Source organism: Neolamprologus brichardi, chromosome 13 (genome assembly GCF_056152115.1).
Source record: "Neolamprologus brichardi isolate AB-2024 chromosome 13, ASM5615211v1, whole genome shotgun sequence".
Taxonomy (NCBI): Eukaryota; Metazoa; Chordata; class Actinopteri; order Cichliformes; family Cichlidae; genus Neolamprologus; species Neolamprologus brichardi.
Window position 1 is genome coordinate 9,716,841 of NC_142116.1, and position 26,189 is coordinate 9,743,029.

General features: G+C 38.2%; 2 protein-coding genes across 2 annotated transcripts; both read left to right on the plus strand.

Moving 5' to 3' along the window:
- Positions 1-845: 845 nt before the first annotated feature.
- On the plus strand, positions 846-9,899 carry LOC102784973 (transmembrane protein 26-like). Its single transcript, XM_006783635.3, has 6 exons — positions 846-1,136; positions 1,871-1,967; positions 2,227-2,310; positions 5,867-6,075; positions 6,226-6,305; positions 7,895-9,899. The coding sequence occupies exons 1-6, from the start codon at positions 946-948 to the stop codon at positions 8,191-8,193; spliced, it is 960 nt and encodes a 319-aa protein (XP_006783698.1). The 5' UTR covers positions 846-945; the 3' UTR covers positions 8,194-9,899.
- A 3,620-nt stretch (positions 9,900-13,519) lies between these two features.
- Positions 13,520-25,781, plus strand: perp (p53 apoptosis effector related to pmp22). The gene is made up of 3 exons (XM_006783636.3): positions 13,520-13,930; positions 20,494-20,631; positions 23,015-25,781. The coding sequence occupies exons 1-3, from the start codon at positions 13,726-13,728 to the stop codon at positions 23,224-23,226; spliced, it is 555 nt and encodes a 184-aa protein (XP_006783699.1). The 5' UTR covers positions 13,520-13,725; the 3' UTR covers positions 23,227-25,781.
- Positions 25,782-26,189: the final 408 nt, after the last annotated feature.

Genomic DNA, 26,189 nt, shown 5'->3' on the forward strand with positions numbered 1-26,189 from the left:
TACTGTATGTAGAGCAAACTTGCACAATTCTGTAAATAAACTGTATCTGCATTTGGACATGGGTAATTTGTTCCTGTATATATACAGTGGACCTTTCATACATTAACTGAAGGGTATAAAACAGTTAATAAATATAAAAGAGCTGATAAAACTCTCGATCGTGGCTCAAGAGTTGGCAGTTCGTCTTGTAATCGGGAGGTTGCCGGTTCGAGCCCCGGCTCTGACAGTCTCGGTCGTTGTGTCCTTGGGTAAGACACTTCACCTACTGGTGATGGCCAGAGGGGCCGATGGCGCGATATGGCAGCCTCGCTTCTGTCAGTCTGCCCAAGGGCAGCTGTGGCTACAACTGTAGCTTGCCTTCACCAGTGTGTGAATGTGAGAGTGAATAAATAGTGGAATTGTACATCGCGTAAAGTGCTTTGAGAGTCTCGAAAAGCGCTATATAAATGCAGTCCATTATTATTATTAAAATAGTTTTCAACCAGTAAAGGTCATATTTGCCTGTTTGTTGTTCTGCTTCAGCTTTGGGACTTAATTTATAGTTTCCAGGTATTAAAACAGCTCAGGATGTCCTTGTCGTGGTATTCCTGTTAAAGAAAGGCATGCTGTGATGCTGCCTCCCCCATACCCTTAAAGAATTTATAATCAGTCCAAGATGTCATGAATTAATCACGAAAAAACAGAAAGACCTTCTTGCGTCAGCTTGCATTGTATTTAACTGGAGCCACATTTATTTCGACATTCCCTTCTATTGGTGATCCGCTCTAAGGGTCGGGAAAAAATGGACCTTGACTCTATAAGGCGGAGCTTAAACTTTTGTGACTTTGGCGAAAAACGATTTTCCCCCCACTTCACTGCTGGAGTCACAGTTTCGTTTGTATCCGTGCAGTTAGGAATAACGGGACCGCTGCGGTGTCCAGTGCCAAATTGCAGGCAACCGGCGACATGGGTCTGATTAAATTTATAAGTGCGATCATTACCAGAGCGCTTTTTATCTTGATTGCTCTCATCGGTGTGTGGAGAGTGACTCGGGTGAAGGAACATGACTTTTACTGGTTGCTAACTTTCCTCTTTTTGCCGCTTGTCCTGGAAATGATAATAACCCTGAGGAGGAGGAAAGGAAAGGATTACAAATGGTGAGATGTGGAGCATGAATGTAAGAGTGTGGACATGTGCTGTAAGGCTGTAATTATATCATCCTTGAGTATGCATTATGTTACTTAACGCCTGGAGTTTGCACAGCTACTTTGCATGTACAGATGTACAGTATATGACTAAAACTAAGCGCTTGCCATTTCCCCCAAAAGCTTTATCCCTTCCCCCATCTCCCCCGAGCATCCTATATCCTGCCTGTCCCTCTGCTGCTATTTTTAAGCTGTCCTAAGACGTTAAGTTGGGGTGGTACCCCTTAACTCATATCGCAGATCGCAGTCTCCCCTGTCTTCCTGCATGCCTGAAATAGATTGTGTTGTTCTATTTTTCTGGCGTGATATTGCATTTCATTCAACAACTTATTGAAGTGCTGTATTGTGTAAGACTGTGCATTTAATGAAGCATCCACCAATCACTGAGGAGGTTAATGGATGCCTCAGAACATCTGTTGTTTTACAAATCATGTTGTGTGGTAGTATTTTGAGGAAGTAAACTAGAAGCAAAGTGATAATAAAATACTCAATATTGTGGCAGTAACTAATAATTATTTCAAACTGCCAAATCTCCAAAGGAACACAATGAAAAGCATCTGTTGTAATCTTATTTATCTTTAAGGGGTATCAGTTCTGTATATGTTTTTTTTGTTTGTTTGTTTGGGTTTTTTTGCTAATTATGAATAAATAAATACAAAGTCTGAATGATTCTGGTCATCTTGCAGGTTTTCCCCACCCATCTTTCTGTTTCTCATTAGTATCATTCCCTCCATGTGGCTCCTGGAGCTCCACCACCAGCAGAATAAGAACAGCGAACCTCAGGTACTCCATGCCAGAAAGATAAATTATATAACTTGCTTAAAATAATCTCCTGTTTCTCAAACATGTAATTTAACAACAGATGTTGGTGGGTGGGAAGTTTGCAGGCTTCCAGCTCTGTAAAGCTACCGTTCATTATACATTCATTCACGGATTCCATCAGATATCCCATTTGCTTTTAGGTTTATACAGGTTTACCTACAAGAGAATAATAAGTAGCCTGGGGAATTAAGTCTGTAAAATCTTCTTTCATCTGTTTCAGTGTCAAAAGCTTGATCATTTGGATCTGTACAACCTCATTCAAAATAAGACCTCCAGGAACCTCACGATCACGGATTCCCTGAAGGTAAGAGTGATGGAAGAAGAAAAAAAGAAGAAAACTGATTTTATACCATTTGACACTCGTAGTCAAATATATCATGTTGAATAGTGTTGTGAAACTAACAGAGAGTTTCAGATTGAACTAACTAAAGGCAGACAAAATTCTCAGGAAAGTTGCTTAGACAAGTCTCTTGGTGCTTACTTCCACTGGTTCTATCTGTTTTGTATTGTTCCCTTTTAGTGCTCACAGCTGTATGCCTGCCATGTCAGCACTTTAAAGCTGCCACATAATCATTCATGAGAAAGTCACTGCTCCCAGCCAGGAAACAGTCAAATGCCCACCATAAAAAACACAGCTTGGGCTTCAGGTTTTTGCTCGTGCAGCTGAAGTTTTACCTCATACAGAGCTTGCTTCTTGATGATAAGCTAACTGCCTGCTGGCTGTTTCTCTTTGATAAAGCCAAAAAGAAAAACACCAAAATGTTTAGCAAACCATATAATATAAAAAAATCTGTCAAGTCTCTTTTAAAATTCGAGATTCAGGGTGATTTAATGAAATAGTTCTTGGAAACTCTTTACACAGAAGTGTGGATTTAATGTAATACTGAAACTTTAAGTTCACAATGTATATCCCAGAATAACCTCGTCATCAGACACACTGTCTGCAATGCATAAACTTGAACTTTTCCCCCAGTAATTATTGTTTAAATAATAATTATTATTATATGCGTATGTGCATATAAATTATTATTAATTATTTATATGCACACACAGGGTTAGGAAAAAATATATAAATATATATGTAAAGCATATTCTCTTTCTATTAACTTCTATTAAATTTTATTAACTGTATATTGAAATACCAGCATCCATGTCTTTTCTCAATTTAGTTGTGGACAGTGGTGCCAGGCTCTTCAAGGGCAAAGAATACGAGACGTGGTTATCAGGAACTGAAATCTGACTGTGTAATACAGGATCCCTGAAGAGACTTAACTGGAAAGCTTCGTACAGACTGATTCCGATATGTTTAGAAAAATTTCAACATCAGAAGACTGGCAGTCTAGTTTTGGCATTAGAGACTGAACAATATAGAAAGTAACCACTAATAGGAAAAACAGAAGTTCTTCTCAAACAAAGAGGCCTGAAGGGTTGCAGTCAGTGATGATCATTTTATTTGTTGTTTCGACAGTTTCAACTGTTTTTTCTTAGTGTTAAATTTTCCGATATTATGACATTTTGGTTGAAAGGAACTCAGGTTTTCACGTTCACAGCAGAATTTCAGTCACATAGTTTGCTTTACTTGTGCTTCTGCAGCACTGCATTTAATTTTATCTGAGGATGGAGAGTATTTGATAACTAGAGAAGTTATGAATAGCTGACAGACGTGATCAAAGAAAAAGAACAATCTTCAATTGTGTTTTATTATAAGAATGCTTTGAGTAATTCAACAAGAAAGGAATAGATGAGATTTGAGATGAATATCACCAGTACAAATCCTCTAAGTTAACAATAAGTTGAAGGATAAAGGATCCAACAATCAACCTCTCAGGAACCTCACTGTTCACAGGTCACAGTCAAATAAGTATAAGCAGTAAGAGCATTTATAAGTCAATACCAAACACTCAGTCTATCAGTTGGCTGGGTCCATCACTATCAAAATGACTGTCAAGAGTAGCATTTCAGTCATTTCTAAATGGGTGTGCTTTGCTTCAGATAATGTAAGAATAAACCTTTGATAATGGAATCAATATTTAATTCAGGAGGTCATTAAAATAAGAGGATTGAAACTTCCTGTGCAGTTAAACTGTTTTGAAAGCTTTTCACGTTGATGGTTTTCTTACAAATGGAAATAAGTAATGAGGAGAGTGTGTTGAGAAGATGGGAGAAGTACTCTGAGGAACTCACAGATTAATTAAAAGAGAATAAGGGGAGGACAAATGGGGAACAGGCAGAGGGGAACTGTGAAGACAATGAAGCAGGGCTGCTGGGGGTATGAAGATGTCCAGGAGAGACAGCAATGGGTTTTTTGATCAGATTATTTAACACAATTTTGGAACGTGAGAGGATGCCTGAGTTTAAATACCTGTGGTTACCCATCCAAAGCAACAGACAGTGCACAAGAGTGGTGAAGAAGAGAGTGCAGGCAGTGTCAGAGTGATTTGTGATAGAAGAACAGCAGCAGGAGTGAAAGGCAAGGTTTGCAAGATCATGGTGAGACATGCTATGATGTCTGGTTTGGAGAGAAAGACAAGAGGCGGGACGTTGAATATTTGCAGATTTTCATTGGGTACGTTGGGTTTGAAGACAAAGTTGTGAAGCTGAGGCGGTTTGTTCATGTGCAGAGGATGCTAAGGCAGGAGGAAAGCGGAAGATCATAGAGAAGATTCATGTGTGTAGTGAAGGAGGACATGGAGAGGGTTGGTGTGACAGGGTGAGATGGAGTAAACATCATACAGATGAAATGAAGACTTAGTGGAAAAAATAACTCTGTTTTACATAGTTAGCATACAAACACTACGTTTCAGGACACCTGCAAACAGTGAGGCCACAATGTAGCTGCAAAGACTATTTTAAATTGTATGACTTTTAAAACTTGCAAAAGTAGCCTGCATCTACATAACTATCAGAATAATCTCCAGTGGTCACATTGCTTTTACAGCCACAGCAATTAAGAACACTGAATAAAACTGCAGTTGTAAAAAATTACAAATGAAACCGACTAAATTTTCTACACTGATTGGAAACACATGAGCCCCAATACTACAGTGACCAATAACAATAATAAGAGGAGTGATTTAAACCAAACTATATAAACAATTTCTGGACCACAACCACCACACCCATTTCTCCCAGGAGATGAAAGAAAAAACAAGTTTTTTAAAAATGGCTGCAGTTAGTTGTAGCGTGTCACTTATAAAAACAATGCACAATGTTGCGTGGGATGATAAAATCACTGAAGGATAATTCTGGCAATGTTCTTCATTTTTCTTACTGTCAACAAATCTCATTGAAATATGATAACATACAATGATATCATGTGAATGCCAAGTTTGGCTGTGTTGACAAAGTATAATGTAGCATATTCCCCTGACACTAAACTACCACTGTCATCCAAATCTAATATTAACACGTAAAAGATAATTTAGTCACGTCTTTGCACTAAGTGATGTATTAAATTCTGTTTTAGTGTGGTTTGCAATTGTGTCAGTTACTGAGCACTTTATTAGGAACACCAATTTAATTGAACCCAGGTCATAAGTTGTACTTTTTTCATTTTTTTACTGACAGTTGCAGAAAAGACAGTTCTGATGCTAGTTATTATCAAGGTAAGAGTGGGTGTTGGGTGTTGGGTGAAACCCGATTCTTAACTCGGTCAGTCCATCAGAATTATCTTTTGACCAATTTTCTTTGGTCATAAAGGATAGGATTCTCACCCTACCTCTGTCCTCCTCTGTCATGAACTCTCTCTTCGAAGGTTCATGTTGACATCTGTTCTAATAGGGATCATTTCTGCATTTTTACGGGTATACAAGTGAGTTTAAACCAACTTTAAATATCTGTTAATGTCTTTTTTTTTCCAGGATATTGGCAATTTTTTCTCTGCTGTTTGTGCAAATGACTGGATCCTGGCTCTCCATCAGATCCTGCTCATCCTGCTCATTGTGGGGAAGTGGCTCCTGCCCTTGGGAGGCGGGGTCACAAGAGATGAGTTGTCTCAACTTCTTCTAATCTTTGTTGGCACAGCAGCGGACATCCTGGAATTTACTAGTGAGACACTGTCAGATATCAAGTGGGTGACTAATCATGTTCCATCTCCATGTGCATTTATTTTAATTTCACACAGAGCCATGTACATGTGTTGATAATATATCAATGCAATAACTGAAATAAGCAGTGAAACTCTTTCTTCACCGTGTTTTTTTTTTTTTTTTTTTTACAGAGATAACAATGATACGCTGGTCTATGTCATCTTAGGTGTATGGACCTGGAGTATGTTGCAATTTCCACTCCATCTAGCAGGTCAGTGCATGTTAGTGTATCAAAATGTAACTTTAGTGCTTATTAAGGGTCTACACCATAAAGACACTAATTCCCTAGTAATTCAGCATGTTTAGAATTTTGCCAAACATCCCATCAACTGCTGGGAGTAAACAGTGATGTAGATAAGTTCTCCCTAGTGCCATCAAATTATTAACCACCAAATTTTTTTCACTTCCCGAGTATCAAAACTAAAGGGCATTGCCACAGACATGGAAATGCTGCTTCCTTCAGACCTATACTTAAAAAAAACCTGCTACATGAAGTAGTCAGAACTGGGAATTTGTGCAAATAATTAGAAATAAATTGACAAAACTTCAAGTTCTCATTTTTCCTGAGAAGAGGAAGCTCTTATCAGGCCGCTGTGTTCTTGAAATTGCCAAACCCTAATAATGATCTCAATTCTCCATAACCCTACCTCATAATTTATAAGTAACCCTAATGATGCAGTTATATGCATCTTTACCATCGCAGTGCATTTAGAGCACTTAGTACTCTGTGTTTGCACCCAGAGAGCCATGTTCACTTTGTCTGGATCTCTTTTAAACACACAAAGAATTGATGCAACATATTCATATAATGCAGAGTTGATTTACCATTTACCATCAATTTAGAAGCTATTCTGGGGTTTCTGACACATCTTACAATCTTTAAGATAGGGTATATGGTCAAGCATTATAATACATTTTTGAAAGGTTAAGGTTCTTGAAAAATGTTTGATGATTAAAGGCGTGAACCTCATCAACCCCTCTTCAAAGAAATTAGACAACAACCACTGAATATATTAAAGATTAAAGGGTTTAAAAGCTTGACTTTCCAATTACACTAGCATGGTTTCCCCATCCCCCTATAACACAGGAAAACCACCAAAGACTGTTTATAGTTTGACTTGACTTATTCAAATATTTGGCTAGCTCTACATATTTGATCTGATAGATTTTTATACCAGCTACCCCTCCTGACAGAACTCTCAGGGAATTTGTGTGTCCTACTTTCCTCAAATCAGGAACCTTTGGCTTTCTATGTGACTATGTAAACCATTACACTCCAACAAACACATTAACTGGGTAACATAGGAGTCCTGTGCATATGTGAAGCAGAGTTTTCACTTCTAAGAGAGGTTAGACTTTCTTGAGGTTTAAACAGCTAAACAATAAATGGATAGCCTTTGTTTTTGTTTTTAGCCATTTAAAGGCTAGAAATGATGCTTTAACTGTAGGTCTTAGTGATGCCCCCCCCCCCCCCCCCCCCCCCCCCCCTCTTATCTACTGATCTACTTAAAGAAGTAAGCTGTTCTAACTGTTTCTCCCTCCCCTTTATCCAGCTTTCTTCTAATTGGCTAACTTTCTTATGGGTGGGAAGATGTAAGTCCAAGGGAAAAGCATAATAGGTATCCTTTATGTGTGACTATTCCAGCATTTCTTTAGAGAAGAAAGATTTACCTCTTGAAAAACAATAGCAGGGAAAGTCTAAATAGCAAGTGTGGCGTCTGTCAAACTACATCAAGCTACCTGAATGAAACCTTCATTTCACTCCCAATCTGTTGCTTTTTGTCTCCTTATCTGACATAGTGGTGAACTCCACACCTGGTAGAGAGGCTGATAAGGGTGCACAGGATTCCCTCTTGACTAAACACAGCACTGACATATGGAACATCATTCAGGCGCTGTTTATCCAGGATGGCCCTTTTCTGTGTGTCAGGCTCACTGTGATGGCCTGCTTCAAAGTCTTCCACCAGATGCTTGTCTTTTTTGCCATCAAGAACTTCCTAGTGGTTGCACTGAACTTGTACAGGTTTGTTGTTATATGTCAGGACTTCAGAACCTCCAGTGACGATAATGCCGGGGGCACCGCCATCCCATGTCTTTGATGCATAAACAACAAGTGTAAATGGAGGTCTGGGAGGATTTTACACCAAACTTTTTAAAGATTTTTCAGTTAAAAAGAAAACTACACCTGGAGCAGGAAAATAAAAAGAATTGAATGCTCTCTGCTTTCTTCACACACTTCTACTGTGTGAAATACAGAATTCAGAAAACTCGGATATGCTGAGCAGCTAAGTTCAGAGTCCACGTGTGACTTAACTGCTTAGCATCCAGTTCAGCCTATGAAAATCTCTGTCAACTCATTCATGTAGTACTTATATCCGGTTATGAATACATTATCTAAATGTTCGTTTCAACTATGCAGGGTATAAACTGGTTTGTTTGTTTGTTTGTTTGTTTGTTTGAATGAATTACTTATGTGACCAACAGCATACCAGGGACACAGAAAAACAATGAAACAGAGCAGAACATGAAAAAGGTGTGGCGGTCACAATAATAAATATCTCCATATAAGAAAATAGTGCAAATCTACAACACTAAGCCTGTCAACACTCCACAATGCCTTAAAGTAGCTCCAGTGCCTCTGCTTGTCAGTGCAGCATAAAATAACAGAAGTCCCAGACTTTCAGGTAAGACTTTTGTGCTTAATGGCTGAGAGGACATGAGGTCACCAAGAACAGGAAGGAAAAAAAAGATGAGAGCAATGGCTCAGAGGCTAGGAGGTGTTGACAAAAAGCTCGGCATCATTTTTCCTGTCTTAACGCAGACAGGAAGTTCCGGCTGACTAAAACAAACCCTGATCCAGCAGCTGGCTGTTAAAGAAAAGAACTTTAGCAGCGTGGATAATTATTCCACACCTTGATTGATGGTTAATTGTACCTCTTGGATGATTCTTTTTTAACAAGTATGAGAAATGTAAAATAATCCCTGAAGTGGGTGAATTATCTTATCGTTTGTGCAATATTGTTAAAGAGACAAAACACACCGTTAAACTTTACTTAGGTAAGGACCTCTGTTTGTGTTGTATTTAAGACCTTTAAACTTCTCCTCAGGCTTTAAGATGCCAGCAATTTTTGTTTTCAAATTATTTGTATTGGTTTGGTGATGCTATTTTGACTGCATTATTTTCCCAGATTACTGCAAGAAATAGCATCTTATCCTGTCAAGCTCTTATTTTTTCTGTAATTCTGTTTTTTTAATAAGCATCATTAAATGATGTAGCTCTGCCTCCCGTTACTTTACTGAACAAGCATTTGTTTCAGAATTAAACTGATCATGGACTGACCTGTTTCACTTCACAGATATAAATTCAAACCTCTGAGCATGCATTTCATCTTAATTCTGATACAAAGTATATATTATAATGTTTAGCTGTTACTTGACTTCTGCACAGCCTCACCTTAAAGTAAAAGCTGAATCACTTTAAGGAAAAAAATCTTAAAAGCATATTTATTTTGTGTAAAGCTGATCATTTTTTTACAGTAACTCAATTCTGCAACCTGTCTGCTGTCTCCCCTTTGTGGACAATTAGTGTATTAACACTTTGATGCCATGTGTGGGCAGATTTTGACATGTTGTATAATCATAGTCAGTTTTATTTGAGCTTAGAGCTCTCTGTGAAATCACTGTGGCTGCTGTCAAACTGTTACTGGAAGATTGTTTTTAATAGAGCAGCCACAGACTGCCACGATGATCCAAAAAATCCAAAATAAAAGTTTTGCATCTCAAAGCTTGACAGGTGTGTTGAGGTGTAGTGTTTGCATACTCTGAGTAAAATGGAGTTAGTTTAACAGCAAGTGAACTCGCTTTGGAAGAAAAATCAGTTCAGAAGGCAAAAAGCATTATTTGTCAACCAAAGCATGTTCTCTTAAGAGAAGTTATGTTGTTGCCCTCAGGTTGGTGCTCTCCTGCACCTGTGAGAAAAACAAACTGCTACTCAAAATCTTTCATATCGTCTTCTAATAAGCTGCTGAATGTTGAGTAGTTTTTCTTATTCCATCTTCAATCTATGTTTGGGTTCTACCCAGAGACTTTAAAACTGTACCTACGTGTAGTTTGTTTATTTATTCCAAATTTTATATGGTTATTATGATGGTGGACTGTCAAACTGAATTGCCCATTGTGGCATTAAAGTTTTCTGAATATGCGCGTCGCCTTCTGAGCTAAGTCTTCATTTCATGTGCATGAAGATTACAGTGAAAGAAACTGAACATGGCTGTGTAATATCAGTCACCAGTTTGACTTTGCCTGTTATTCGGATAAACATGCAGGTATTCAAAGGGCTGACAGAGAGACAAAGATAACTGTGGAAAACCTCCGTAAGAGTTGCTATCTGTGCACATTAGCTAGAGCATTTCTTGTTCTTTGTTATCATTTGATAATGTTTTCGTCATAATAAAAGTGACACCGGACTCAAGAAAAAGCACAGCAGCCTGAAAGTTTACAGAATTCTGAAGAATTTTGAAACAGGTGAGTACACAGGTAAGTGAACTCTTTACAGGGAAATGGGGATTTCTCTCAGAGAGAAGAGGACACGTAAGAGCTGACTGAGGTGAGGATCGCAGATACAGTTTCAAGTTGTTTACTTCTGTGTTTCTCCTTAGCAGATTGCACTGGCCAAACAAGTAGGCTGGAAAAATCAAGAGAGAGAACAGAAGAGAGTGGTGGAGAGCGGGCAGGAAATTAACTTATTTCTCTTGACAGGTAACGTCCCACTTGAAAGTGCAGGTAAGCTGAGTTTGGAGGAATGCACCAAAATCTTTCCAGCAATCTTAACACCATGCAATACTAAGGAACCAATGATCTTGCAGAGTGTGGACACTCAAACTGGAGTCACCTCAGGGTGGGCAACTCCACCTGAGAAGGGGGAGGCAGAAGTGAGAGAGAGAAAAAGAGAGAAGAAGAAAAACAGCCTTGGCCTGCCAGGACCATGACTAAAAACAAATATTGGTTGCATATAACTTTTTGCGAAAACATGTGTATTTTTTCTATCAGCTGACAAGTTTTATTCCAAATAATAATAATAATAATAAATTAATTAATTAATTAATTAATTAATTAATTAATTAATTAATTAATTAATTAATTAATTAATTAATTAATTAATTAATTAATTAATTAATTAATTAATTAATATTTTGGCTTCTTCTGCCAGCCACTCCTTTTAGGGGACTGTCTCCATCTCACCCTAACCCTAGCATCCTCCTCTGTCACACCAACCTCCGTCATGTCCTCCTTCACAATATCAATGAACCTCCTCTGTGGTCTTCCTCTTTTCCTCCTGCCTTGCAGCACCATATGCATACCACTGTCCCTCCTCTACACATGTCCAAACCTCTCAGCCTTGCCTCTCTGACTTTGTCTCCATCCTGAGCTTTCCCACTGATGTACTCATATCTAGCCTCTCCATCCTGGTCACTCCCAGTTAAAATCTCAGCATCTTCAACCCTGCCACTTTCAATTTGTCCTCCACGTGTTCTTCTTAGCGCCACCATCTCCACACCACATATCATAACAGGTCACACTCTTACTGCTATCCTTTTGTTAGAAAGAACCCCTGACACTCATCTCCACCCACTCCACCTAGACTCTCTTCTTCACCTCTCTTATGCACTGTCAACCCCAAGGAAGCATTGGTGTTTTTTAATTGTTGGTGTAAGTAATCTCTTATATATATTTTATGGAAGCTGCTGAAGAGAAGGAGGAGTGGGAGTGTTTGCAGCATGTAGAACAAAACATAAGACGACGCAGAACACTGCAGAGGATGGATTTGGATTTAATACCAGTTCTTCATCCATTATGCCGCCAGGGAGAGCATCAGGTTCTGCACATTTTGGTACTGATAGTCTGCATGTCTCATTCTGTGCAGTCCTGGTGTTTTTTCCACGCTCCTGTAGTTTACTGTATTGTGTTTAGGAAATAAAAGGGCTTTTTTTGCTTTACAAATAAATAAATAAATAAAACCACTGGCCTTGAAATTAATTTCTAAAAACTGTTAATGTTGCACAGAGTTACCATGAGACAATAACTGGTATGCCAGACATTCAATGTCACAAAACTAACAGAAAATTAGAAGATGAGGAACACATTGCTACCATAATTGTGACTAAATATTAATTTATCTATTTATCTATTTATCTATCTATCTATTGGTAGTCATTACTTATTGATCAATACAAAAAACAAAAAACATTTTGACACATGAATTAAGTATTTCCAGTGAGCTACAGCTTTTGCAGATTAACCTGAGTGGGTTTTTTTCTGAATGCATAAGCATGCTCTATTTTGCAAAAGAAATCTTCAGAACTGAGAACTTGTGAGAAATGTGCTAAAGCAAACAAGCAAACTGTAATTAGGTGTTGGACCAAAAAAGTCCAATGTGCTCTCCACAGGTGACAACTGAGTGTTGTCTAACAGTTTATTATAGTAATCTACAATCACAGTATGTTTTTTAATTTACTTCTTTATTAAGAGATAACTACATTCATCTGAAAAATAAAGGTTTCACCGGACTCTGTGCAATCCTTTGGAAAAACTACATACACCCTTACTGCTTCCATAAGAATTAAGAATGTAAGTAGCAGCTATAGTATTTTGTTTGGAAGGGTTGCCAGGAGAAAAGCCTCTTCTATCTAAAACGAGCTTGGCAGCACAGCTTAGGTTTTCTAAAACCAAACACAGCAAAGCCCCATAAAAAAACCCCTCATTTGCAGCACGATGATGAAAGGGTGATGATTTGGGCTTGTTTTACAGCCAAAGGATCTGGGCACTTTGCAGTCGAGTTGACCATGAACTTCACTTTATACCAAAGTATTCTAGAGTCAAATATGAGACCATCTGTCTCACAATTAAAGCATGGCTCAAACAGGGACCTGAAGCAGTGTCGTAAAGACGAGTGGACCAAAATCCCTCCATATACAGTTATTGCCGTTAAAGATGATTCAATAAGTTACGGAATCATACATTTAATTTTTGATTAGATAGACAGTTCCATGTAAAAATCATAAAGTCATACAGAATAAATACAGCCAAAAGCTGTGTTCTTGGGTTTTGTTTTTTGTTTTTTTAACCTCCTTACCTTTAAAGAAAATATTAAGGTTAGCTGGGCTGCCATCTTGTGGCATTTTACATTTATTACATTTATTTTGTACTCTTTATATTTTCTACCTCACAGCACTATCTGTACTACCTGTTGGAATTCCGAAAAAGAAAAGTACATCTCTGCAGCATTCAGCTCAACTATCTTCTGTTAAACGCAATCCTTTCTGTGATCAGGACTCGAGCTTAGACAGTCACGGTCACAGGCCGGTTGTTGGGTGTGTAATATGACACACTGAGTGGGGATGGGCTATACTTTGCTATTGTATCCAAATAAGCCCAGCCCTTCGCGATCCTAACCTGGCTGACGGGTACATTTCACTCTTGGGTGGGGCTGGAGCTTTTATGTTATATCCTCACATCACCCACTGTCACTGTCACTGCGCAAAGACGCATAAGACATTGAGCGGACAGATTTCGGCTCCTTTGCTCGCCTTTCCTCTCCGTGCACACCGCTCAACGCTCGCTGATCGTCGGTCATGTTTCGCTGTGGGATCGCCTACCCTCGATGCAGGTGGATCATTCCCCTGCTTCTGCTCTTCGCCATTATTTTTGACCTTATCGCCATCTGCGCACAATCGGGATGGGTAGAGGACGAGGACGCCAGGTCTCACTACGCCAGTATGTGGGAGCAGTGCCGCGGCTTAAAAGACAACTGGCGGTGCCAGTCGCTCATGGAGTTCTGTAAGTATCAGTTTACCTCACACGTACACCATACAGAATAGGCTGTTCAAAGATAAAACGACAAGAGTGCCTTAATGCAGCCAATAATAAACCTCGAGTCAGTGCGAAATTCCACATTCACATATTGTAACTTCAGGGTGTTGACCTCTGCTAAAGAAGTCCGGGCTGAGGGGAGGAAGGAGGCCTGCAACAGTCAGGCAAGCAGGCGGAATGAACTTTGGTCTCCACGAGCATTAACTCTTTTCTCGTTTATCACCTCCAGCTTAAATATACGCAGTTGAAAGAAAGGCGGTTGAATGCTGTTGGATAATAAGTCCCGAGTGCCTTCCTCCTAGGCTGACGTCTTCACGCCAGGAGAAACATTCCTTGAAATAGCTTTCTGTTCTTTAGTTTGTGTGAAGGGTCACAACATTAGTTCGAAGAAGGCAAAACGATTCAAACGAATGTAGATAAACGGCAGCAAAAAGAATCATGAATAAAGAAACGATTCCGTACATAATATCCTGTTCAGTATGAAACCTGGGCATTGGCGGAGTCAGAATTTTCTTTTCTGGGGGCGGGGGGGCTGATACCGTTATTAGGAAGATAAGGTAAAGAACATCATGTTTCTTATTTGTGATGTTTTTTTGTATTTGTGGAATACAAATACAGAGAAGACTCGTATGTAGAAGTATAGAAAAATAACTCCTTTGTGCAACATTGTATGATAAGAAAAATATGGGATGTTGAAGTTTTTCTTTATACAATGTTGATTAGGATCAAAGGTAACATAATAAAATACACTAATAGTGGATACAGTCGCACTTAGGTTATGGTTGTGAAAACATGCAACAACAACAAAAAAGAAAAGAGGATATTTATAAGTAAATTGTGAATTTTTATATGGAGTGTAACCATAACAACCCCTCCCCCCTTTTTTCCCTTTATGGTTAATAATGTTTGTTTGATATTAATGGCATGATTAGCATGAATCTTGAAAACATACTTCCGGAGTATCAGAAATTGGTGCAACCAACAGGCGGCAAAGATGACTAAAAGCCTGTTAGTAAGTGAAGCCTGGGCTTTTTTTACTGTTAAGATATTGATGTTCTTATCATAAAGATAATTACTAAATGTGGCCTTCATAACAAACAGCACAGAGCTGCTGTTTGATGGTGTTGTAAATTGTGGCATCCTTGTTATCGAATCCTTGGTTGATGTCATTTTAAAGGTTATCTTCATATTAGAACACACAAATAACTAATGTGCATTTTACAGTACATATAATGTATAAACCTCTTTTTATCAAAGCGGTGAAACTCATAGTGCTATCCCCATAGCAACCCATATGTGAAATATGTTTCCACAACTGTGGTGGTTGCATAACAACCACAGAGATATGTTTCTGTAAATCAAGTTCTTCTTGAAAAGTAGTAGTTGTTTAATTGCACAGCCCCCCATCAGGGTTTACCATTGGTGACCAGAAGGTCCACTTTTGATTACAGCCCCTGAAAAAAAATGGATTTACAGAGAAATTAAACCTATAAAGACAAACTGTTGACAGAAGAGGTCATTGTTGCTATGACTTACTGGATTAAAATACTTTTACTCATCAGAATGATTCAGAATGAATAAACCCTTACGAACAAGAACTTTGTGAACTCTGTGAATCTGCACAGGTAGCGAAAACCATATCAGGAAAAACAAAAACAACTCAGGTACATTTAAAATACTTTAATAGCTTCTCCCAGCCCAAACCAAAGAGAAGCAGAATTTCACACAGACGTGGCTATTTTGGGAGAACCAGTTAATGAGTTTATTCTTCAGCAAAGACTGTCAGTGACAGAAACGTAACTCACCGACACACAAGGAGACCCAGTATGTGGAACAATAACTGAGAACAGAACAGACTTGTATTCTCGGTCTCTCCTACTCAGGGTTTATTTGTGTTGCTCCACGCCTGCTGTGGCCAACAGAGACACTATTGTTGTTCTTATCAGACTCTTTGAAAGTCACCTAGGTCAGCCTAATGTCACACAGCTCCAAATTAGGGTCTGCAAAGCATACATGTAGCATCACTTATTAGACTCACCATTCACAGTGGTAATTGTTTTAGGAGCTGCTTCCACTTTTTAATGCCATTTCTAGAAAACATAACCAGAGATCTAAGCATGGAGCACAGCCCCAAAGCAAGATCTGGTATTTTTTGTGCAATATGTACATAAAAAAGTGCTTTCAGCACTCAGTGGCATAAAACCTTACTCACAGGAAAATGCCCCTTATTTTTTAGATGTCTGTTGATATTACTTTTCTGTGTTTCATACTATGCATGCACGCCTGTGTTTTAGTTTAAAACATGGTTTAAATGATCACTTTATTAATCAGCAGCTCAACAGATCACCTCAGTTTTACTGTATGTCACTAAATAAGTTAGTTTTATATTCTTTACACAAAACACAGTATACAGTCTACTAAACTGTGATGTCATGTTTTATTATATTTAATGACCTCACTGTAACATGTCAGTTGAGAAAATAATTGTTAATGGGAATAACCACTTGCTGCAGCCCTAATTAAGATGATTGTTTAATGTAAATTTCCATGGCTGTGTGACAGCAGCTCCAAAAAGTCAACAACAGCAACAACAACAACAATTGCCAGTGTGGTTGTTAAGAGAGTATTATAGATCTAGCATGTTGTCAGTGTTTTTCTGGCATTTTTCTGATCTCTTTTGATATTTCAGGCTAAATAGTTTTGTTAGGCTACGCTCACACTGCAGGCGAAAGCGCATCAAATTCGACTTTTTTGTCCCTATGCGACCCATATCCGATCATGGTATGACAGTGTGAACAGCACATATCCGATATTTTCAAATCCGATCTGGGTCACTTTCGTATGTTGTACTGAATCCGATGCATATCCGATGTTTTAGAAAGCGACTGCTGTTTGAACGGTCACGTCGCGTTAAATCCGTCTTTTACGTCACTGACACGAGACAGACGCCAATTATCAGCTCCGGAGAAGCGCCCGAGAAGACATCGCGAACGCTTCCTGGCCAGATGTTAGTGAAACTGCTGGGAAGACAACGTTGGAGAAACGTGAACATTTTATTTGTACTGTATAATCTGCAGATTCTGACAGAAATCTGCAACTATCCTTTGAAGCACTGCTCCTCTCTAAAACAGCAATAAGGATAATTATTAGGTTATTTACATTATTATGTAAATAACAAAGTAACTTAAAGCAAAAATTGGGAAACGTAAAGTCCGAAGTCTTTATATTAAGGGCCATCAGTCAAACAATATTGTCGCATTTTATTTGTAGTGTGAACAAGCAGACAAAAAAAATCGGATTGGATCAAAAAATCGGAATTGAGCATTAAGACCTGCAGTGTGAACGTAGCCTTATTTGCCTCAACCGCTCTCTGCTACTGTTTTGGCCGGGTCTCCTTTAGTCTCAGCGGGGCTGAAGCAGTTACACAAAGAAGAAGAAGCAGAACAAAGCTGCCTGAAGGTTGCTGGCTAGATGAAGGGTACATTTTGCCCCGGCGGTTTCTCTGGCTTAAATACTTGTAGGGATATTCTGAAAACTAAGGAAACAAACACAACCAGAGCACAGTTTGTGTGTGTAAGATGTTGTGAATATTGGAAGCAGACCAAACTAACTCCCCCTCAGGGCGTTTAGGCCAACGGCCTGTAAAGCTGAAGAGACTGAATTCTCAGGAACTGCAGTTTTAAATAGGAAGAAGCAGTTTCAGTGTTCTGGTATGAGTGCTTGAACAAATCGCATAATTACAGGCTTGACTATGGATGATGGCAAAGGGTTGGGTGATATGATAGCATGCTGAGACAAAAGAAGTTTGTGACGCCCTTATGAGTGTGTTAGGGCAGTTAGGGGAGCACAGCATTAAGGCAAAATTAGATTTTTGCATCACTTTGAGGAAGAGTGATACACACACACACACACACACACACACACACACACACACACACACACACACACACACTTAGAGCCACAGTGAACAGTGATACAGTGATTCCAAGGATTAAGTATGATACATGCCAGTCTGTATAGCTTATTTATTAGCAACAGATTAAGATAGCTGCAAATGATATACTTAACCACTGCTTTCTTTATCTATTAATCTGCTGCATGTCTTCCCAGTTTGTTGTGCAGAGAGAGTAATGACAAAAAGGCCACTTTAATGAGTCAGAGCTCAAAGCGTAATTTTCAGATTTATTTTCAATCAAAAGTATCAGGTATGACGATTCATACTTCAAAGCACCTCAAGACACTTTATATTTTAAGGTAAAGATCCTACAATAATAGACAGAAAGTGTTCTTAACAATATTAAGTGTCTTGAGATGACGATTGTTGCCAGTTGGTGAAATCTAAATAAAATTGAGTAGCTGCACAATCACACAAGTAATCATTTTAGCCCTCAATTAAATACCAGCATTTGGAGATTTAATGCTTATCGCCCACTCACTGTCACCGCTCTCTAGCTGAGCCCAAACTGTGAAAAAATGTAAATGCGTAAACACCAAGTAAAAAAACAAAACCAAGGAGCTATTTTAGTACGATTTACTGCATTTCTAACACTAGAGTTTCTGGTTAAGAGAGTGTGCCATTAAAATTCTTTCAGGGAGAGCGCAGGGTGTTGTCGATCCCAGCTGCCTCTGTGAAAGCCTTATTCTAAAAGCTTTTAGAATAAAAGCTATTAAATTATCCTTATTATCTGAAGGTTTAGATTTGTCAAGTATGGGAAAGTCAGTGTATGTTTTCATAGTCATACTCATAGGAGCATTTTAGTAAATTTGCAATTAGAGGCAGTTTCAGGCACGCGGGTAGCGATAGTGTAAAAATGTAGGAGGGCAGCCAAATGTCTTTGTTTTGATTAAATGGGGAAAGCAGATGCTGAGCAGCTGGATAGTACTAAGTGTGAGTGATTGGGACACCCAGTAAACAAGGACACACCCATGAATATTTTTAAATTAAACAGTCATCGTTAAGTGTAGGAGCTTTTATATCCGTTTTTAATTCTCGTATGGCAAAAAGTATCAGTTCAGAAACTCAAAAGCTTTTTCTTCTACCAATAATGAATCAAGACACCATGTAAAACAGCTGAAATAATAGCATGTCTCTCTGTGACTGTGTCTCCTTTGTTTCACTTGTTTTATTTTGAGAGCTTTTCTTCTTGAAGTATCTTGAAGAAATACTTGTAGTAAGTTTATTGGACTGAATCTCACAATAAGCCTGAAGTCATCAAACTGTTGATAACCAGTCTAGTTTGGTGAAAAGCAGAACACTGTGTTACTGGTGAGATTGAAGCTTGGTTGATGTTGACATGGGTATGAAAGGCTGAACCAGTTGGACTAGTCTGATGTGTATGTGATGCTGCCTGTGGCTGAGGCAGGTAGGGCATGACCTGAACACATTCACAGGCAAAAAGCTGTGAATAATTTAGGGTGTAACTTATCCAGTATCAGTAAATTGGGTGTAATGCTGTGCTGATCCACACGGTGAGCTTACATAAAGCGTAAAACTCTCAGGAAGTTTTGTTTTTAATTCTTGATGCAAGTAAAACCTATTCCCAATACAATGAACACCTCTTGGTACTTCTTTGCAAACAGCAGCAGTGTCACATGATAATTTGTTCAAAGGCTGGTGGTGCGCTGAGTATTTGGCCAACAATTCATATCAGTTTTTGTCCAAAAGATTGAAAAATTTGCATTTTGGGAGGTTTGCATCTGTGCTAAAGTTCAGAGGCATGTCTGCCGACGTTACAGAGTTTCAGAGAATTCCAGTGCTTTTAAGGGTGTGGTGTGTGTGTTGAGAAAAACAAAATTTGTCACAGCTTGAACCTTAGTAACTTTGCAAACTGCGTGAGCACAGCCTTGGGGAGGGGAGCTGCAATAATGACTAAACACTATGTAGACACATTGAACAATAGATGATTCATTTAGTTCCACAAACAAAAGTGAGAGGGCAGTGAGAGCTGCATCCTGAGCTGTCATAAACTGTTGTTTTTGGACAATTTTAACGCATAAAATGTGACCCAGTAAGCAGTTAATGCTTCAATTTCTAAGCTTCTACAAAAAGGTGGTGGTTTGATTTCAGAGGTGCACAATAAAGTTAGAATGAATAGTGCAGAACAAGTGCTGCCGCCTTCATTTTCATGAATCTTTTTACTGAACATTAACCATAAATAGAAAAACCAAAGCTGTGTTGAGGCATAAAGCAGCCGAAACCTTCCCACTAAGACTGGAAAGTCTGTGTGCAGCTTTACAGGTGTAACTTTCTGCAGCTGTTTTCTCTGAGGGCCTAATGGTAACATGTACCAACATTTTTAACAGAACATATTCAGAGATTTTCTTTTCTTTTGTTTTGTTTTTAAGAAAATTAACTTAAAAATGGAAATGGGAGTTGTACCTTGTGCTGTGTATAAGACATACACTGTTGTAACACTTGTTGATATACCAGGGTTGAAAATCTTACAAAGACTTCTTTTAAAAAACTGAACTTTTCAGACTTTTGTTTCTTCTTGAGTGTCACAATTGTTTTTGCTTATGTTTCGTTCTAGCTTGGGCCCAGGCAGTCGCTGCTCTAATGATCATTGGTCTAATCATCCTCATCATCGCCTTCATTTTGGCCATTGTGGCGATGTGTAACATCAACGTTGGTCTTATGGTTGCTGTTGCAGCATTCTTGATCGTTGTTGGTAAGATACACACACATGCACAAAAACTTGCATCCGCACAAACACCTAATTTCTGCAGGTATAATTACTTCCACATCTACACAGTAAAAATATTGTAAACAAAGTCAGGTGGGGCTGGCGACATGTATTGAGAAGAAGAAAAAATCCTCCGCTTCAGATATTCTTTGTTGGTAAATGACATTAACTTTAACTACATGAAGAGCAACACTCAACCACAGATAAGAATCTCTGAAACTGATACCAAACATGCCTCCGGTCTTATCCGTCCATTACATGATGCTTTAATCTTCAAATAACATGTTTAAGCTTGCAAATGTTCAGACAGCAGCTTCCCAAATAGAAGCAATATGCAAAATAGGTTAAAAAAAAAGTAATAATCTGACAATATTATTTTATACCAACACCAAAACTGTAAAAAAAAAAAGGAAGGGAAATATGTGGGAGTTGCGTACAATCACGCAATAAAACTAGTGACGCTGATAATGACTGCGTGTTTTGGCGTTAAGAGGGTGAGCGTAGGAAAAGGCCTTTTTCCCCTGAGGCGTGACGCTGCTGTGGCAACAGCTGGTGTGTTTATCAGACAGACTGACTGACTGACTCACCTCACAGACGAAAGACCCTGACACAGTTACAGGTGGTGGGGTGTTTTTTGTTTTTTTTTTAAGTTTCTTTACACTGTAATAGTCACCAAAAAGATAGCAGAAATGACTGGCACAGAAATGTGCCACCTCAAAAATCTATTTTCCTATTTTTATTCGACGGCATCCCAGCTGCTGTTTCAGCCCACACAGCTCCTCGTTGAAGATATGATCCTACATTGAATCAAATCCAAGATTCAGGGTTTATTTTATAGCTGCATTTTACAGAAATATGTTGGATTGGATAAATCACTTTGTCGGTTGCAGTTGCCTGCAACTGAGATTTTGATTATACAGGAGTTTTAAAATAAAGTCGTGTGTTTGAACAAAATGTGCAAAATAGTGGGGCGAGGAAGTTCAGTTTCAGTCTTGTGGAGGGTTTTACAAAAAGAGGTGGTGGTTAAAAATCAAACAAATCAAACTAAACTTGAACGTTTAATTTAAACTGTGTATTTATGAAATATAGAAAAAAAAGAGTATATTGACGATTTTTGGCAAGCATTCCTTCAAAACTATATTTTCTTCACTTGTTAAGTCTTGACTCTTGTGTCTGTATGATGTCAAAGAAAGCAGATATCCCTAATTTGGTCATTCTTACTGTGGTTGGCTCTGTCTGTGAGCACAGCAGCCCAACCCATCTGCCATTCAAAGCATTTTTTTTTAATGAGGCGAGCGACTCGGAAGAAATTTGGCCTATTAGGAACAGAAAGTGAGATAAAAGAGCTTGCTTCAGTCAAGTAGATGAACTGTGGGGCCCGTCCCCTTTAATATGTTAATGCAGTGTTCAAAAATTCAGGCCTGCCTTTGCAATTAATGTGAAAGTGCGTGTTGAAATAGAGTAGTTTATGTTCACTCCCTGCCTTTCCTAAGCAAAATAATGCTGTTTTAATAGTCATCTGTCATGGGAAAGTGGCTCTAACTGAGTCAGAGTCACACCTTTCTCATGAATAATCCCTGGTAATAATGACAGGTCTGCCAAAACTCACCTCCAACTCCCAGATGTTGATATGCTGATGAAACTCTTACACAGGCTTGTGAAGGTATTTTTCACACCCTGCTGTTACCATCAGTGTAGTGTTGACTGCATGACTGACTAAGTATGTTCAACTTCCTTGTTTTCTGTAATAGTTTTAAAACTCTGCTCATCTAGTTTATGGTTTAAATATATTTTTTATTAGTAGGTTTTTATTTACACGGTAAAAATGAACTCTACTTTCCACTGACTGGTCTGTGAGAGTAAGTTATTCGGCCAATTTGCTATATAAAATCTCCCTCTATTTCTTGCTTAATAAAAAATGCAATAGATCATTTATCAGCTTCTAAACAATTTATCCCCAAAATGAGATCTTGCATAAATTATCAAATGTAATAATAGGTTATCATTATTGCATTGTTTAATTTTCCAGCTAATTTATTGGAGTGAACCCGGAGGCATTTTGCAGTTGTTAACACATAGCTTTATATCAGTTTTTAAATAAAACTTAAATATGTACTTTGCTTAATTATCCCAGGAAAAGAAGTAGTTCTCATCATGTTGTAATTTAAAGCCCTGAAACCCTAATTTCTGAATTAGCTTTTGACCATTAACAATGACTTTAGACAACATTTCTAGTAAAGTAAAAAAAAAAAAAAACAATTAGTTTGAGCCATTGCTGGTTTAGGCAGTTTGGCATTAGTTGATTTATTAGTGTAGATTATCACCTCACACTGTGCACCAAGCCTTGTTTGTCTGTCTCTCTCTGCAGCGATTATCCAAATCATCGCTCTGATCATCTACCCAACCAAATTCAATGAGCTGATCTTTGAGGGTAACTATTACTACACCTGGGCCTACGGATTTGGCTGGGGCGCCACCATCATCTCTATCGGCTGCGCCATCCTCTTCTGCTGCCTGCCGAGATATGAGGATGAACTCAGCGGCCAGGCAAAGGTCAAATACCTGTATTCTTCTGAGTAAGGAAAAAACCTGGGGACCCACCCAGTCATAGCCATTTCCACTTTTCGCTCTGAGCTGCATCTGGACTGGCCACCGAACATTTTTACACTGTGCCGTTTCACCAAAGATTTCCAATGGCTTATTCAGTTTAATATGGTCCAGCAATGGGAAAACCACTCTTCTACAATCTGTGAGTGAAGTTATAGGCAAGAAGTAATTCCTACTGGGAGTGGACTGCAATTGGGAACTGCATCTACTTTAGTACACAGATCTCTATTTTAGATTTATTAAGAAAAAAATAATAATCATGATGTTATTTTTTTTGTTTTTGTCATATAAAACACACTTATCAATTTACCTGTACTTTTATAACTGTAACTCTCTAACACAGTCTCACATCACTTTGTGAAATAGTTGCAAACGTCAATCAAAGGACCAAGAAACGGACAAACATTAATTTTACACTTCATTTTGATTTTTGATTTGATATTTTTTATAATTCTATATGTTTGGTTACACGAGTTCCTGGTTATATTTAGGAAAACTGTATCGCTTGGGTTAACCTACTATATTTACTACATGTTTTTATGTGTCCCTAAAAGGATGGTATAGAAAAGTTAAATAAATAAAAAATCAAATAATGACCATATAGTCAACTAAATAGCTCACATTTTGTGAATATTTCACAAATGGACCACGAGACTGTGCTTTATTGTCAATGCAAGATCACCTAAGTGCACTCAACTTAAAGGAGGTTAGGTATAAAGCTTTTTTTTTTTTTTTTTGCCTGATTTGTCTGTATCTCCTTGAATAGATAAGCAATCCAGAGTCAAATATTTTGCACAGGATATCAAATCATTCAGTATCATTTCTTGGATTTGTCCTGTGTGCCATCATTAGTTTTTCTGTGTCTTTTGTTCTGTATGTTAAGATATAATAGATGATAAGAAGGAGACTTTGCTTCTGGAATGTAATCAAGTTATACAGAAAATGTCTGTGTGGTTCAACTTTCCTGTTTGTAACTTTTTATACATTTTCTTATTCATTTGCTGTTTGTCTTCATAGTTCTGTTCTAAATTTCCACATTACCAAAGGAATATAACTGGGGGAGTTCACTGTGCTGTTTTGTCTGGATGTGTTATTAAGTAGAGCGATTGAAGTTAAGAGTAAAAATGTTTTAAAGGAAGGGAGTAATATTCTGAGAAATGGCTCATAATTTCCCCTTAAGTCACAAAAAACCTATTCATAACACAAGCCTTCTATTATGCCTCTAATAACTTCATTAAATCACGGCCTAAATTGCGATCAGATTTGGCGAACAACAGTGTAGGAAACACTGACACAGTTGTGAAGTGAAGCAATTTCTGCTTCACTTTGGAAAAATGTGTTTTGTTTCTTGTAATTTTTATTACAAACAATGTCAGAGACAATCTTCACCTGATTTTAGGAACTTAATCTTTAAATTCTTTGAGATTTTTCTTAGCCTCACTTCTCACCTCTCCACCTCTGTCGGCCGAAAACACCTTCAATACTCCATCATGAATACCGCTAATGATACACTTCTCGAGTAGGGCGGCAGTTTGATGATTGCTGTGATCCCGGAAAAAGAAGTTGTTTTCTTGTTTTCTGGCTTCACAGTGCATGTTGCGTCTCTGCGTGCCACTCTAAACTGGAAGACAATATAAAGAAATTTCCACTGAACACAATGATTAATTTAACATAAACAAAAAAAAAAGAACAACTCGTATCCAGATTTTTTTTAACCTTTATCGAACTTGATAACAACTGATATCCCCGTCCACATCATAGTTATTTTAGAACATCTAAATGTGGTAACGTTTTTGTTTTAGGTGGTCAAAATCTTTGTTTAAAGGGACTCGAGATGAACTCAGTAGGTTTACTGTGTTTTTAATACTGGTAGATTGCTGACAGATGACCAAACGTGTATTTTCTAAAGGCCGCCAAAAGTTCTCATGGTGCCACTTTGGCCGACATTTTCTTGTTTGATAAGACACAGAAACAATGTTGTACAATCATCTGACTTACTGTGTGGACAACTTGTGCCTTAGCTTCTTCAGTGTTGTGTTTCTGAATCCTTGAATGTTCGATCCAACTGGTAAGTCAGGTTTTACTGACTTATGACAACTCTGTTCGTGTTGAGACAAATTTCATGCCCGAGCAAGATGACGTTTTTCTAATCAATTAAAGAAAGGGTTCCAAAGAAGTAGTTATTAGTAATTGATTCTCGATTATTGGCCACAACCCAGCTGAAGTGTTTCGCATTAAATAAAATAACAACCGTTATTTTATATCATTTAATGAGGGCAGGTTTACTCTTCCTAACTCTATTGCAACTCTTAAAAGTGAGGCAAAAACATGTTTTTGCTCAAGGCATGGATCTCTGTTTTTTTTCTTGTTTTTTTTTTTTTCTTTTTAGTTCCAGCTTTATATATCATTAGTAACTGTATGGATCTATAGGGACTGTCTCACTGGAAATCTAGCTGGTTTTCTGCTGTAGTTTGAATAATTTTGGTAGCGTGTGTATTTTTATGCAATAAAGAGTTTTTTGGAAAGATTTTCTGAGTGTTTGTTGAAATGCAGTGACTATGTTTGTATTGCTCATACGGACAAAATGATGAAGTGAAGTTTGTGTGCATAAACAAGTCAAATTCAAATATTTGTAGTTTTGAGATAAATATCACAACACAATAATAGATCAGTCAGCAGAGCTGGGCTAAGAAAGTGAACGCTCCAGGGTGCGGGAGCTCCTTTAGTACTCTTTGAGTATTGAGTCCTGATCACTTGATGGAGAAGTTAAATCCATAAATTTAAAGTGGACTGTGATGGTAATACGGAGCCAGCACAGCTGAATTAGCAGAGGTGTGACCTGTGAGTCATTGGATTTAGTCATAAGCCTCACATTAGTTGGTCTAAACAACCTGCAGATGTTCCAAGGAAGCTTTAAGACAAGCGAACAATGAATT